Source organism: Rhinatrema bivittatum, chromosome 1 (assembly GCF_901001135.1).
Source record: "Rhinatrema bivittatum chromosome 1, aRhiBiv1.1, whole genome shotgun sequence".
Classification (NCBI taxonomy): Eukaryota; Metazoa; Chordata; class Amphibia; order Gymnophiona; family Rhinatrematidae; genus Rhinatrema; species Rhinatrema bivittatum.
Window position 1 is genome coordinate 374,015,479 of NC_042615.1, and position 12,634 is coordinate 374,028,112.

Below are 12,634 nucleotides of genomic sequence, written 5' to 3' on the forward strand. Positions count from 1 at the left end.
ATACATTCCTGGCTCTCACACAACAAATTGCAAATAAATATAGACAAAACAGAAATTCTCATCATATCAACCAGAAAAAAAATCCATATTCAAACTTTCCGTCATCTTTTATGTTCAAAGGTAAAAAAAATCATAATTAAGCAACAAGTACGCAATGTAGGTGTCATCATTGACAGTACCCGGTCCATGAAACCACACAAGCATTATTGTTAAAAACACTTTCTTTAAACTACGTATGGCAAAAAACCTGAAACGTTTCCTAAATCCACAAGATTTTCGTACAGTACTTCAAGCATTAATCTTGATTGGCATAGACTATTGTAATGCAGTATTAATTGGCCTTCCCAATAATGTATTAAGATCTCTTCAAATCATCCAAAACTCTGCTGCCCAATTTCTTACAGGAATTAAACTACAAAAACATACTATACCTACACTTGCAGCTTTACACTAACTCCCGATTCAATTCAGGATTCAATACAAGATAATTATTGATCAATAAAATTTTGCAGAACGATTCTATCCTACAGTTCAACTCCATACTGCGAATCTACAAACCGAATCGAGCCTTGAGATCTGAGAATAAGAATCTCTTAGACATACCCTCCAATAGAGCAGCAGGGCTTGGCATTATAAAGGAGAGGGCTTTCTCATTAGCAGCACCAGCAATATGGAACTCACTTCCTGAGCAGTTACATCCAATATCATGCAGCAGAACATTCAAAAAAGCCTTAGAGACCCATCTATTTAAATTACCTTTTGAAGGCACTTAAAAGCAGAGAGTACTTTTGTTTTTCCTTGACAGGCTAATATTTTTGTTTGCTTATTTTATGTACTGTACATTAACGGCCTGATTTTAAAAGGGCCATGTGCGTAAAAATGTGGGGTTACACACGTGGCTGGGCTTTGTGCATGCCAAGCGCATTTTAGGAAAGACCCCGTTACGTGACGAAATGCCGAGTCTCTCCAAAGGGGTGGGCTGGGGGCATGGTCTGGGTAAAGAGGGGTGGGGGCGGTCCAGGACAGCATCATTAGCCGCTGCCCCAGGGAAGTGTGCGCTGGCAGCCGGCCGGTGCGCGAAGGTTACTTCAACTCCGAAGTTGAAGTAAGCAGTAAAACAAACAAAAAAAAATAAATTAGAGGGTAGGGGTTGGAGAGGAGAGGGGAAAAGGTTAGATAGGGGTATAGGAAAGCTCCCTCCAGGTCTGCTCCTTAATTGGAGCGAAGTGGGAGGGAACTGGGTAAAAGCTACTGGAGTTGCCACGCGTTGCTTTATAAAATTCCCACCTGTGCGCAAGTCGCGGGCTACCCACACATGTGCATGGATTTTATAACATGCGCACTCCAGCATGCAAATGTTATAAAATTAGCTGGGAACCGTGCGCACATGGATGCACGCGGGTCTTAAAATCAACCCCTGTATTTTTAACATTTATGTATAATTATTTATTAATCTGTATGTTCCTTTGTAATCCACTACAAACCACTGAAAGTATGCGGACAAGAAATGAATTTTAAATAAATAAATAAATTCATATATGGCCGGATTTTTAATGGCCCGCGCATTTTAAAAGGGGCCCGGCCAAACACATATCTCCTTTTATGTGCACAAGAGCTGGGCCTCGGTAGAGGAGCGGACCGGGTATGGGGTGGGGCTAGAGGCGCCCGGTACAGTGGCCATTTTCAGGAGCAAAAAGTAAGTTAAAAAAATGGGGAGGCCTAGGATAGGGATGGGGGTGGGTAGAATAGGGGAAGGGAGGTTAGGGTATGGGGTAGAGAAGTTCCCTCCCAGTCCGCTCCTTAATTAGAGCGGACTGAGAGGGAACTGGGTAAGCCCGACGATACATTGCCATGTGAATTAGTGAAATTCTACCCCGCTTGCATATGCCGATCGGGATTTTATAACATGTGCGCACATCTTATAAAATTGCACGTCTATGTGTGTGCACACATGGATGCGCGCACATTCTTGTTTAAAATCTACCCCATATCTTCTTTAGGGTTTACATATTTATAGTAGGATCCTTGAGTCTTATTTCCTAAGTCTTACAGTGCCGACTTTGAATCATTCTGCTAGACTTCCTCTTGACAGCCTCTACTTTGTGCATATCTTTTTGGAGATATGACCTCCTACACTAGATGCAACTCTCTACATGAGATCTCACCAATAATGATTTGTATAGAGGCATTTATTTATCTTTTTGTTTTTAAAACCCATCACATCGTACAACCAAAGTGGCATACAATAAAAAAAAAAATAGAATTGTATCATCTAATACAATAAACAATAATGCTCAAAATTTAAAAGCCCAGCGAGCGTAAAATGGGGGATACGTGCGTGGCCGGGCCTTCCATGCTTCGAGCCCATTTTAAAAATGGCCCGTCCACGCACTTATCTCCCGATACGTGCAAAAGTGCCAGGCTCGATCAAAGGGGTGGTGCCAGGGGATGGGAAGGGGCGGGGCAGGACAAAGGCCCTGTCCCGGGGAAGCAAGTATCAGCAGCTGGCCAGCATGCGGAACTCATCTATTCAGATGAAGTAAGTTCTGAAATAACAGAAAAAAAGGTAGGAAAAGGGGTTTTAGGGGGGAAGAGAAGAGAGGGGAAAAGTGAGACAGAGCAGGAAGGGGTATAGGTTATAACCTACGTGCAGCGAAGCCTGATTGCTTCGCTGCACGTAGGTTATAAAATCCCCTCCCCTCCTGTGCATGTGAGTTGCGGAGTGCCCGCACATGCACACGTGGATTTTAAAATCCAGCGCACATGTGCACACGACCATTGGATTTTATAACATGCGCGAATGTTATTAAATTGAAGCGTCCATGTGCACGCACCGGGAACTCTAAATAGACTACAGCACAACAAATAAATGAATAATAGCAAAAACAAATTTGAAAAGCATTATCACATTTTCCACTTACAATATCTCTTCCTATACATCCTGGAATTCATCTTTCCACTGCCTTGTCATACTATTTTGCAACCTTGACATCAAGATATCATCATGATTTCTATCTTCTGTTTGTTACATACGAGTTCCTTACACTCTATTATGCTCTAGGTTTTTGGAGCTTTGTGCCTCAAAAATATGACTCTGATCTCTTTTGCACTATGTCTAGTTGACACACTCTTGACCTAGCTCAGTTTTGAAACTCTGGATCGTAATGTCCACCCTATTGCTGATTTCAGTATCAAATGGAAAAAGATCTTTCTACCTCCTCTGCAATATATTTTATGAAATTATTGGATAGAACTAGACCATGAACTAGTCCTTGATAAACTTCACAAATAACCCCTTGCTTTGGAGTATACTCTATACAGCATTATTCTCTGTTGCCCATCAGTACACCAATTTCTATGCCTTTTTATTACCTTAAGACCCATCACTAGGCTGCTTATTTATGAGCCTTCTGTGGGATGTAACAAAGGCCTTATTGAAATCTAAGTACCCAGTGCTCACCCCAATCAAATTCTCTAGTCAACAAAAGTAACTGAGCAGAATTTTTTTATGATTTTCTTATTATTAAGAGTCCCATTTCTTACTTTGGAATCTGTATTCTACTGGGTTCAAGATACTCCACTATCTTTTCCTTTCATAACGATTCCATTAAATTAAACACCACTGAGATAAGACTAACTGGTGTGCAGTTATCATCCCCCTCTCTTTTAGGAAGTGAGACTATGTCTACTCACCTATACTGCTCTATAACTACTCCTGTCTTCAAGCAATGATTAAACAGAACCATCAGTGGAGCTGCCAGAACCTCCCACTTGTCCATGGATCCCTCTGCTTTGTAAAAGCTGTAGTATCTGCCTCTCTACATACTACTTTCCCAGTGTCTGAACTCAATTCGCACACCCAAAACACACTGGGGTCAATCTTTAAATTATTTTCAATTCTTTTTAATTTAATTAAATACATTAAAAAAAGAAGAGTATGGAGGATGTTGAGAAACAAGCAGAAATACTGAAAAAAATACTTTTGTTCAGTGTTCTCTGAAGAGCTGGGGATGGCTCACAGATGTCATGTTAAATAAATTTGTCATGACATCTATCTGTGATCCATCTCCAACTCTTTCTTCAGTGAACACTGAATACTGTAATTGTTTATCAACATCTTCCATACCTTTTTCCTTTTTAAATTCAAAGTCTAACAATCCTACCCTGGTACTTTCTCTTTCCACTAATATATTATTAAAATTGTCAGTATCTTTCTTTACTTTTGTTTTTATTTTCTGTTTAAGCTTTTGCTGCCTTGACTCCCTCCCCTGCGTCCCTCAATCATAAGAATATAATCTTTCCAGATGATTTTACAAATTAAAGGAGAATGGTATCAAGTTCTGAAATTATTGTTTTAGGATTATAGTTTATGAAGGCAGGGTTATTTCTTTATTTGATTTCTGGGCTGCCTACTGCTGAGGCTCTAGGCAGTGTGCAACAAAGCATTCATGATATAACACAATGAAGCAGTAGTAAAAATAATCACGGCAGCAGAATAACAAAAACACAAGTGAACCATACACAACAAAAGAGGGAAAGAATAAAATAGCAGGAAGTGAAAAGGAGGGGGAAGGACACAATAAAAATCCCCACCCATTGTATAAAATCAAACTTTCTCCTGTTTTATGGATACAAAAAAAATTGCTGTTAGCAACAGTGCCTTAATATACTAATAAAATAGCCAGAGTAAAAAATCAGCAGCTCAGACCTATTTTTATTCTCCTGTCCCTGTTTAAATTGGTAGCAACTTGAAGAGGTTGTTTCATTTTGCTGCAGCCCCAGTCACTTACGTATATTGTCCGTGTTCTCCCTGACAATGTCAGTCTTCAGAAGGTTATCAGCCAGAACAAAGGCCCCTTCCTCCACAGTATCAAGCAACATAGTGGCAGCCCGCAGCTGATCACTGGTCGTCAGGTCTCGCCATGCACTGGAAGCCTGGGGCTGAAGGAGGTTGTTAACTGTCTCCACCATTGCCTGCAGAGTGGACAAACAGAATGACTGAGGTCTCAAGTGAGCCTGTATGAGCTGTCAGACATCTATAAATACAAGCTACCCGGTGAGCAGGGCACAGCAGTCCACACGAGCACAGCATTGTCCTCTTTTCCTCCTGGTGACAATAAGCAGCAGAGGTGCTCATTATTTTTAGTCTGTGCACACCCTTTACTGAGACTTTGCCAGGCAGCAAAACAAGAAAGCCTGTTTTCATGTTGAATGTCAACCAAAAATGCCTCCACTTTTTCCAGAATCAATAGCCTCAACTACAGAACAACTGGGCCCATTAAGAACAACACTGTACTTTTATATATAGTGTATATTTCAAAGAATATCTCTGTGAAGTTACATTATTTAATGACTCCTTTAGAACTGTTCAAAATAATACCAACTATATGTTAAAATTAAGGAATGTAATTAGATTGCGATGCTTTGCTGTAATAAGGGTCAGCATTTATCCAGTCAAACAAATTAATTGATATTTACATTCTGAAATTGTTTAGAAACATATAGAAACATGTCAGTAAAAGACTGTATGGCCCATCCATCCAATTAATTTAATAATATAATTCTCATCACTTCCTTAGAGATCCCCTGTATTTTTATCTCTTGAATTAAGATACTGTTTTTGTCTCCCCACTGGAACGCTGTTCCACGCATCCACCACACTCTCTTTAAAGAAATATTTCCTAAGATTACTCCTGAGAGTACCCCCTTTCAACCTCATTGCATGACCCCTCACAGTCTCCTTTCCACTGAAAAATGTTCACCTCCTGTGCATGGAAACCTTTGAGATATTTGCACGTCTGTATCATATTTTTATTTATTTTATTTATTTAGGTTTTTTGTATACCAGCATGCATGATAAAATCACATCATGCCGGTTTACATTCGAACAAGGTGTGCAAAAAATACAATAACTGAATCTAGTGCAGAGGAGCTGCAGTTACAATGAACAGGGGTAATGGAACTGGGACAAGAGAGAACGAAGGAGAAGAAGGTTAACATCATAAAGTAATAATTATTTACATTCTTTGATTATATAGTTGTGATATTGCCCCTATCTCGCCATTCCTCTAGGGAATACATGTTTAGATCTTTAAATTTATCCCCATATGCTTTAGAACAGAGACCACTGACCATATTAGTAGCACTCTCCTGACTGACTCCATCCTGTTTAAAGCATTTTGAAGGTGCGGTCTCCAGAATTGCACATAGTATTCCAAGTGAGGTCTCACCAGACATTTACTGTGTGAGTACTGCTGCTAAGCTCTCTTTTTGGAACAAAGTTATGCTATAATCTCCTATGCTCCTTTTAGACACATAAAAGTGAATTTTACAAGATTTGCACACGTAAAAATTAGCAGACATAGATACAAACAGCATACATTCATGTAAATGCTATTTTATAAACCTCATATATATATATTTATAAACATGTGCAAGCAATGGCGCATGAATAAATTTGCTTGTATGAAAAAGGAGCAGGCCAGGGGCATTCTAGGATGGGACCATCATTTATGCACACAAGTTGCTATTTTATCACCTACCAAAGTGGTGTGCATACATATGTTACCTGCGCATACTTACACTTGCTAATTATCTGGGGTAAGTGAGAATAAAATTCTTTATAACCAAATACTGACTGGGTAAGGGGTCTGGGTAAACTAGAGGGAGTTCAGGCTAAAGTAGACTTTAAGGTCCTCATAGACAGGCCTGTTGGACATTCCTTCTGTTCACTGGCTACGACTTTCAGAGACTCGCGAAAGAGCCTTTTCGACTGCGGGTCCAATTGTGGATCTCTCTGCCTGTTGCAATACGGCTAAACAGCTGCAAAAAGGAATTTAAAAAGCTTTTGAAGGCTCACTTGATCTGTCTGGCATTTGATTGCTAACCACTTTGCCTTCTGTGCACTGATTTTTTACCTCTGTAAAGTTATTTATATTTCGAATAGGCCAATGGAGGTATCTTATTTTACATATGTTGTTCCTGCTTTTATGTTTTGTTTTGACTTGTATGTTGGTGTATATTTTTATTTTATGTTTCTTCTGATTATGTATCTTGATTTTGTATGCCACTTAGGGCCTTGTATAAGCAGCATATAAGTAATTTTAAATAAATAAATTACTATAAGCTTTCTGGTAACTGTAATTTACTTCTATGTAAAACATGTTTTCAAATTACATCAAAAGCTATGTTTCAGAGAAAACATTTTTTCACTGTTAAACTCCTAGGACATACTATCATGACATAATTCTGTAAAATAATGTCCGCGTCTCTCGTTTTGGTTGCAAATGGAAAATGTTTTCTCTTTACACATTAGCCTCGCTTGAAGATGAAGAGTTAATACTAGAAAAGAGAACAGGCAATTCAGTCCTGAGGAGAAAGAAATTTCATTGAAGCAGATGCAAACATTTTAGGTGAGCAACAGAGGGTCGAGGATGTCTATAGTGAAATATCTGGTGAGCTATAACCTTGAAGCAGGCAAAAAGGGGCGAGAGATGAAAGGAACATGATTTCGTTTGAATGGGTGAATTTGTAAATCGGAGATATCGGGAGTAATATTTAGAAAAAAGGAACAGAGGATAAGTCATTCATGTCCTGCTGAATATCCTCAATTAAAGATATCCAGCTATCTTTAAACCTAACAGGCTAGCTTTGGAATATGGTTGATTAGATTTCAAGGTACCTGGCCTAATGTGGCTGGATAACCTGTCACTTAACCAATCTCATCAAAAGATATTATGTTATGCTTAAAAAATGAAGTGCTACATGCAGGCTTCCTGCCCTGATTCTCACTCCTCCATACATTTTACTTACGACATCTGCCACCCAAGCCCCCTCCAACCCCCTACCAATGCTGAGAGCTTATGTTTCTAGTACAGCTGCCAGAGCAAAACCGGAAGACCCCAGGATCCCAGCATACTGCAGTCCTGGCACTGGAAGCAGGGGCCCTGGGCTTCTTTCAGGAACCAGATGGGGGAGAGGTTTAGGGGTGCAGCTGGGGGGGGGGGGGGGGGGGAGGAAGGAAGGGAAGGGGTCCTTAGTTTTGTTGGATTTACTGGAAAGGTGTGGGAGGAGGGCACCCAGGGCCGGCGGAAGCACTAGGCGAACTAGGCGATCGCCTAGGGCGCTGAGCATTAGGGGGCGCCGAGCCGCTGACGGCCAATGGCCGCCGGTGGACGTCATCCCAATGGCAGATACACACAGCAAGAAGATCGCAGGGCCGTGGTACAGTCGCGTCTAAACATGCTGGTGCTCCTCCTCCTTCCTGCCCGCGCGGCCCCGGAAGAAAAATGTTGCCGGAGCCGCGCGGGCAGGAAGGAGGAGGAGCATCAGCCAATGCAGGAACTTCTCCTCCTTCCTGCCCGCGCGGCCCCGGAAGAAAAATGTTGCCGGAGCCGCGCGGGCAGGAAAGAGGAGGAGCATCTGCCACGTTCAGAAGAGGATCAGCGCGGCTCGAGAAGACCGGGGCCGCTGCAGAGCCCATCCTGCAGTGGCCCGTGAAGAGGAGGCCCAGAGGTGAGAGAGAGAGACTGAGGGTTTGTACAGTGTGTATGTGTGCGTGTATGAGATGAGTTGAGAGACTGTGTGTGTGTGTGGGAGTGAAGACCTGAATGTTTGCAGAGACAGCATGGGAGAGCCTTTGTGTGTGTGAGAGACAGCATGTGGTAGTGAGAGCCTGTGCTTGAGCAAGACAGCATGTGGGAGTGAGAGAGAGCCTGTGTGTGTGTGTGTGTGTGTGAGTCAGCATGTGACAGTGAGAGCCCGAGTGTAGGAATGATTGTATGAGAGAGAGCATGTGACAGTGAGAACCTGTGCTTGAGCAAGACAGCATGTGGGAGTGAGAGTTAGACAGCATGTGCAAGAGAGAGACTGTGTATAAATGATTGTATGAGGGACAGCATGTGAGAATGAGTGCCTGTGTATGTGAGAGAGAGAAAGCATGTGAGAATGAGAACCTGACCGTGTGTTTGAGGGAAGCAGACAGATGGAGAGAAAATAAATATGTTATAAAAGGAATTGGCAAAAAAATAAGAAAGGGAAGGTGGAAAAAAAAAAGCCTGTGACCAACCGATTAGAAAACTAAGATCAGACAGCAAATGTAAAAAGAAATAAATTATTTTTTACTGATTGGAACATGTAATCTTTGGGAATGTGCAAGAGTAGCACTTTCTCTATGCGGATCTCACAATGTACGAGATCAGCATAGAGGAACTGGAAGCCCATGGGGCCTGCACAGAGGAGGCAGCAGAATGGGCTTCAGTGCCAATAGCAGCAATCAGCACCTCCGCAATAGCCATACAGCGGCAGTGACAGTGGCAGCAGAAGAATGAGAGAGGCTCTGAGGTTGCTGGCAAAGAAAGAGAGGGGGGTCTCTGCCTTTAGTGTGTGCATGTGTATGAATGGGAGTCTGCCTGGGGGTGTATGTGTGTGAATGCATGGGTGCCTGCCTGAGGGTGTGTCTGTGAATGAGAATGTATGGGTGTCTTCCTGGGGTTTGTATGTGTGAGAATAGGTGCCTGCCTGTTTGTGGTGTATGGGTGTGTGTGAGAATAAATTGGTGCCTGCCTGGGGGTCTGTGTGTGTGAGAATGAATGTGTGCATGCCTGGGGGATGGGGAGGGAGTGGTGTGAAAAAGAATGGGAGCCTGCCTGGGGTTCAGTGTGAGAATGACTAGGAGCTTGCCTGTGTGTGTGTGTGTGTGTGAGAACGAGTGGGAGCTTGCCTGGGAGTGTGTGTTTGTGTGTATGTGAGGGAGCCAGTGAGAGTGAGAGCATGAGTGTGTATGAGAAAATCCAGGGGAGTAAGAGTTTGTGTGGGGGTGTGTGTGGAGGGGGAGAGAGTGCCTTAGAGCCTGAGTGTGTCAGTGTCTGTGAGAGCGAGAGGTTATGGTTGGGTATAAGAGCATGAATGTGTATGTATGTGACAGTGTATGTGTGAGAGAGAATGGACATGTGAGTATGTGTGAGAGAGAGAGGATAACCTCCTAATCCTCGACAATATCAGGGTGACTGGAAATCAAGAGCTCCCATGTATGGACAGCAGGGGCTTTTTAAAATCCTTATTAATTTTAATTATTGTGTGTTATTTGATATATGTACTGTTTTGAAATATTTTATTGGTGTTTGGGAAATTGTAAAAAATGTATATGATTTTAATTAATAGAAATTCTATTTATCAGTAGTTTTAAAATATTTTATTAGTATGGTTTTACTATTATAACTGATGCTTTGTTTCTTGATTTTATTTGTTTTATGAGGAATGGTGGTTCTGTTTTTCCATTATTAATACACAGAGTCTGGCTTCTTGGGGTTTCCATTCCAGTTTTGTCTAATTTGTGCTCCTTTATTTTGTATTCTGTATTTGGTGAGGGTCTGTCTCTGCTCTGTGTGTGTGACCACGATGAGAGATTCTGCTAGCATGTAGTGTCTGTATAGGGATCTATAGCAATCGGGTTTGTTTTGTTTCCTCAGTAGGTGGTGTATTGTTATCCCAGGACCCAGTGTAATATTTACCCTTGCTTTTTCACAGGTAGGGTTATTATTGTTTGAATCCTTGGTGTTATTACTGTTATGTTATGATGGGATTGCAGTATAGATTTTGGGTGTCTCTTTTGCGGTGCTTTATGTTAGTTCACAATGTGTCTGGCAGTGGAAGGTGTTTGTGCTGCTGTTACTGTGAGGTGACACCAGAATTTGAAAATATCTTTTAGTATGATGAGCTGTAAGGGAAACATCCAAGCTCCATTGTTTGGGGGAATTTCAGTGGATGCACAGAGATACAGAACTGGAGGTGCAGGATTTGTATTGACATTCTGTCCCTTCCTATATATTCCAGACTTCACTCTCATAATCCATATAGAATTAGTTGAATGAGGCTATCAAATAATTTTATAGTAGTTTTACTAGAAGTGTGAAACTGGCCAGCTTTTTAAAATAATGCAGAGGACCCTTTGGACTTTTTTTAACAACACTTTTTTTTATAACCAATTTTAAAGCAGGATCCATGCTATAGAGGTGGGTGTGATGAAGAAATGTCATTTTGGCTCCCCCCCCACCCAAAACAAATTCTTCTGTCTAGAGATGCCACTGATTTTCTGTGGCACACAAATGCATTGGCCCCTGGGCGCTGGAGACCCTTGGTGCGCCACTGGGTGCGAGCCATATGGGGCCGCAAGTGGTGGCAAAGAGGAGTGGAGATTTGGCGGGCCGCAAGCAGTGCCCAATCTGCTCGCGACCCAGAAAACCCCAGTCAGCGGGCGTGATTGAGAATGAGGTAGGAGTCGGGGCTGAGACCGGGGGGGGGGGGGGGCGCAAGGAAGAAGGCTCGCCTAGGGCGCCAAATCCCCTTGCACCGGCCCTGAGGGCACCGATAGCTCAAGTTTTAATTTTAAATTTCCTATACGATAGGTTTGGGAGGGTGAGGGCTGGGAGCTCAGGGGCCTTTGTAAAATATATGGAAGGGGGTATAATCAGGCTGGAAGGCCCCCATTCAACATTTGGGGTTTTTTTTAAGCATAACAGTGCCATTCAACTGGATATCTTTTAAAGATATCTGGTTAAAGTGGCAGCTTATCCAGCCACACAATGCCAGGTAACTTTAGACCTGCTCCGAGGCAGGTTATGTTTGATAGTCAGATAAGTTAACCAGATACTTTTACACTACACGTTGCCATGTATGCGCATATATGCTGCTGCACAGCTGCCTGAAACGTATCTTCACAACATCCATAGTGGCAAGAAGACAGAAAGGAAGCACTGGGTGACTTGTGGTAACTTTTCTGTACAGGGGTAACCTGTATAGAGCAGCAGTTACAACTCTGCACACCTTGCTGGTCAGAAATGTATGGAGGAGTGAGAATCAGGAATGGACTACTTTGGTCTTTATGTTCAACCATTTACTATGTTACTGTGTTCTGCAGCATGAGGAGAGTGCAACACATGTGTGCATGCCTGTGGGCCTCAGGGTTTGGGTGTGTTTGAGGTCAATGTGTCCAGGGAAATAGGAAACAGGAGTAATCAAAGGAGTAGGTAAGCACAGACATAAGAACATGCCATACTGGGTCAGACCAAGGGTCCATCAAGCCCAGCATCCTGTTTCCAACAGAGGCCAATCCAGGCCATAAGAACCTGGCAAGTACCCAAACACTAAGTCTATTCTATGATACCATTGCTAGTAATAGCAGTGGTTATTATCTAAGTCAACTTAATTAATAGCAGGTAATGGACTTCTCCTCCAAGAACTTATCCAATCCTTTTTTAAACACAGCTATACTAACTGCGCTAAAGAAAGGCAGCACCCAGGGATTAAGACAACACAAATTAAGCAGGTAAGGAAAAAACCACTAGAAAGAAGCAGTGTAGAAGGAGATTATGATATATGTGATAGAGTGAGAGGTGGGGAGGGACAATACTGCACAGGAAGAATAAGATAACAGGCAAATGCTGAAGAGCAGAGAGAAAGAAGATGGTGAAGGTTAGCTGACAAGACTTAGTTTATGGCTGTAGCATCTCAGAAGTTGAGGAGGGATGCAGAGAAATATTGATAGATCCATGAAAAGAATGAAAGTACTATTGTCTGCAGATGAATCCCAGTGAAGGCTAAACTTGATAAATAAGTAGCTGGTTAGGGATGGGGA

The 12,634-nt window shown here is 42.2% G+C and overlaps 1 protein-coding gene across 1 annotated transcript in view; it reads right to left on the reverse strand.

The window, feature by feature from the left end:
• Positions 1 to 12,634, reverse strand: part of ADGRL3 (adhesion G protein-coupled receptor L3) — a 2,126,115-nt gene that overhangs the window by 388,730 nt on the left and 1,724,751 nt on the right. The window contains exon 13 of the mRNA XM_029600930.1: positions 4,791 to 4,974. Coding sequence (XP_029456790.1) covers positions 4,791 to 4,974 — 184 coding nt within the window. The remainder of the gene's footprint in view (positions 1 to 4,790; positions 4,975 to 12,634) is intronic.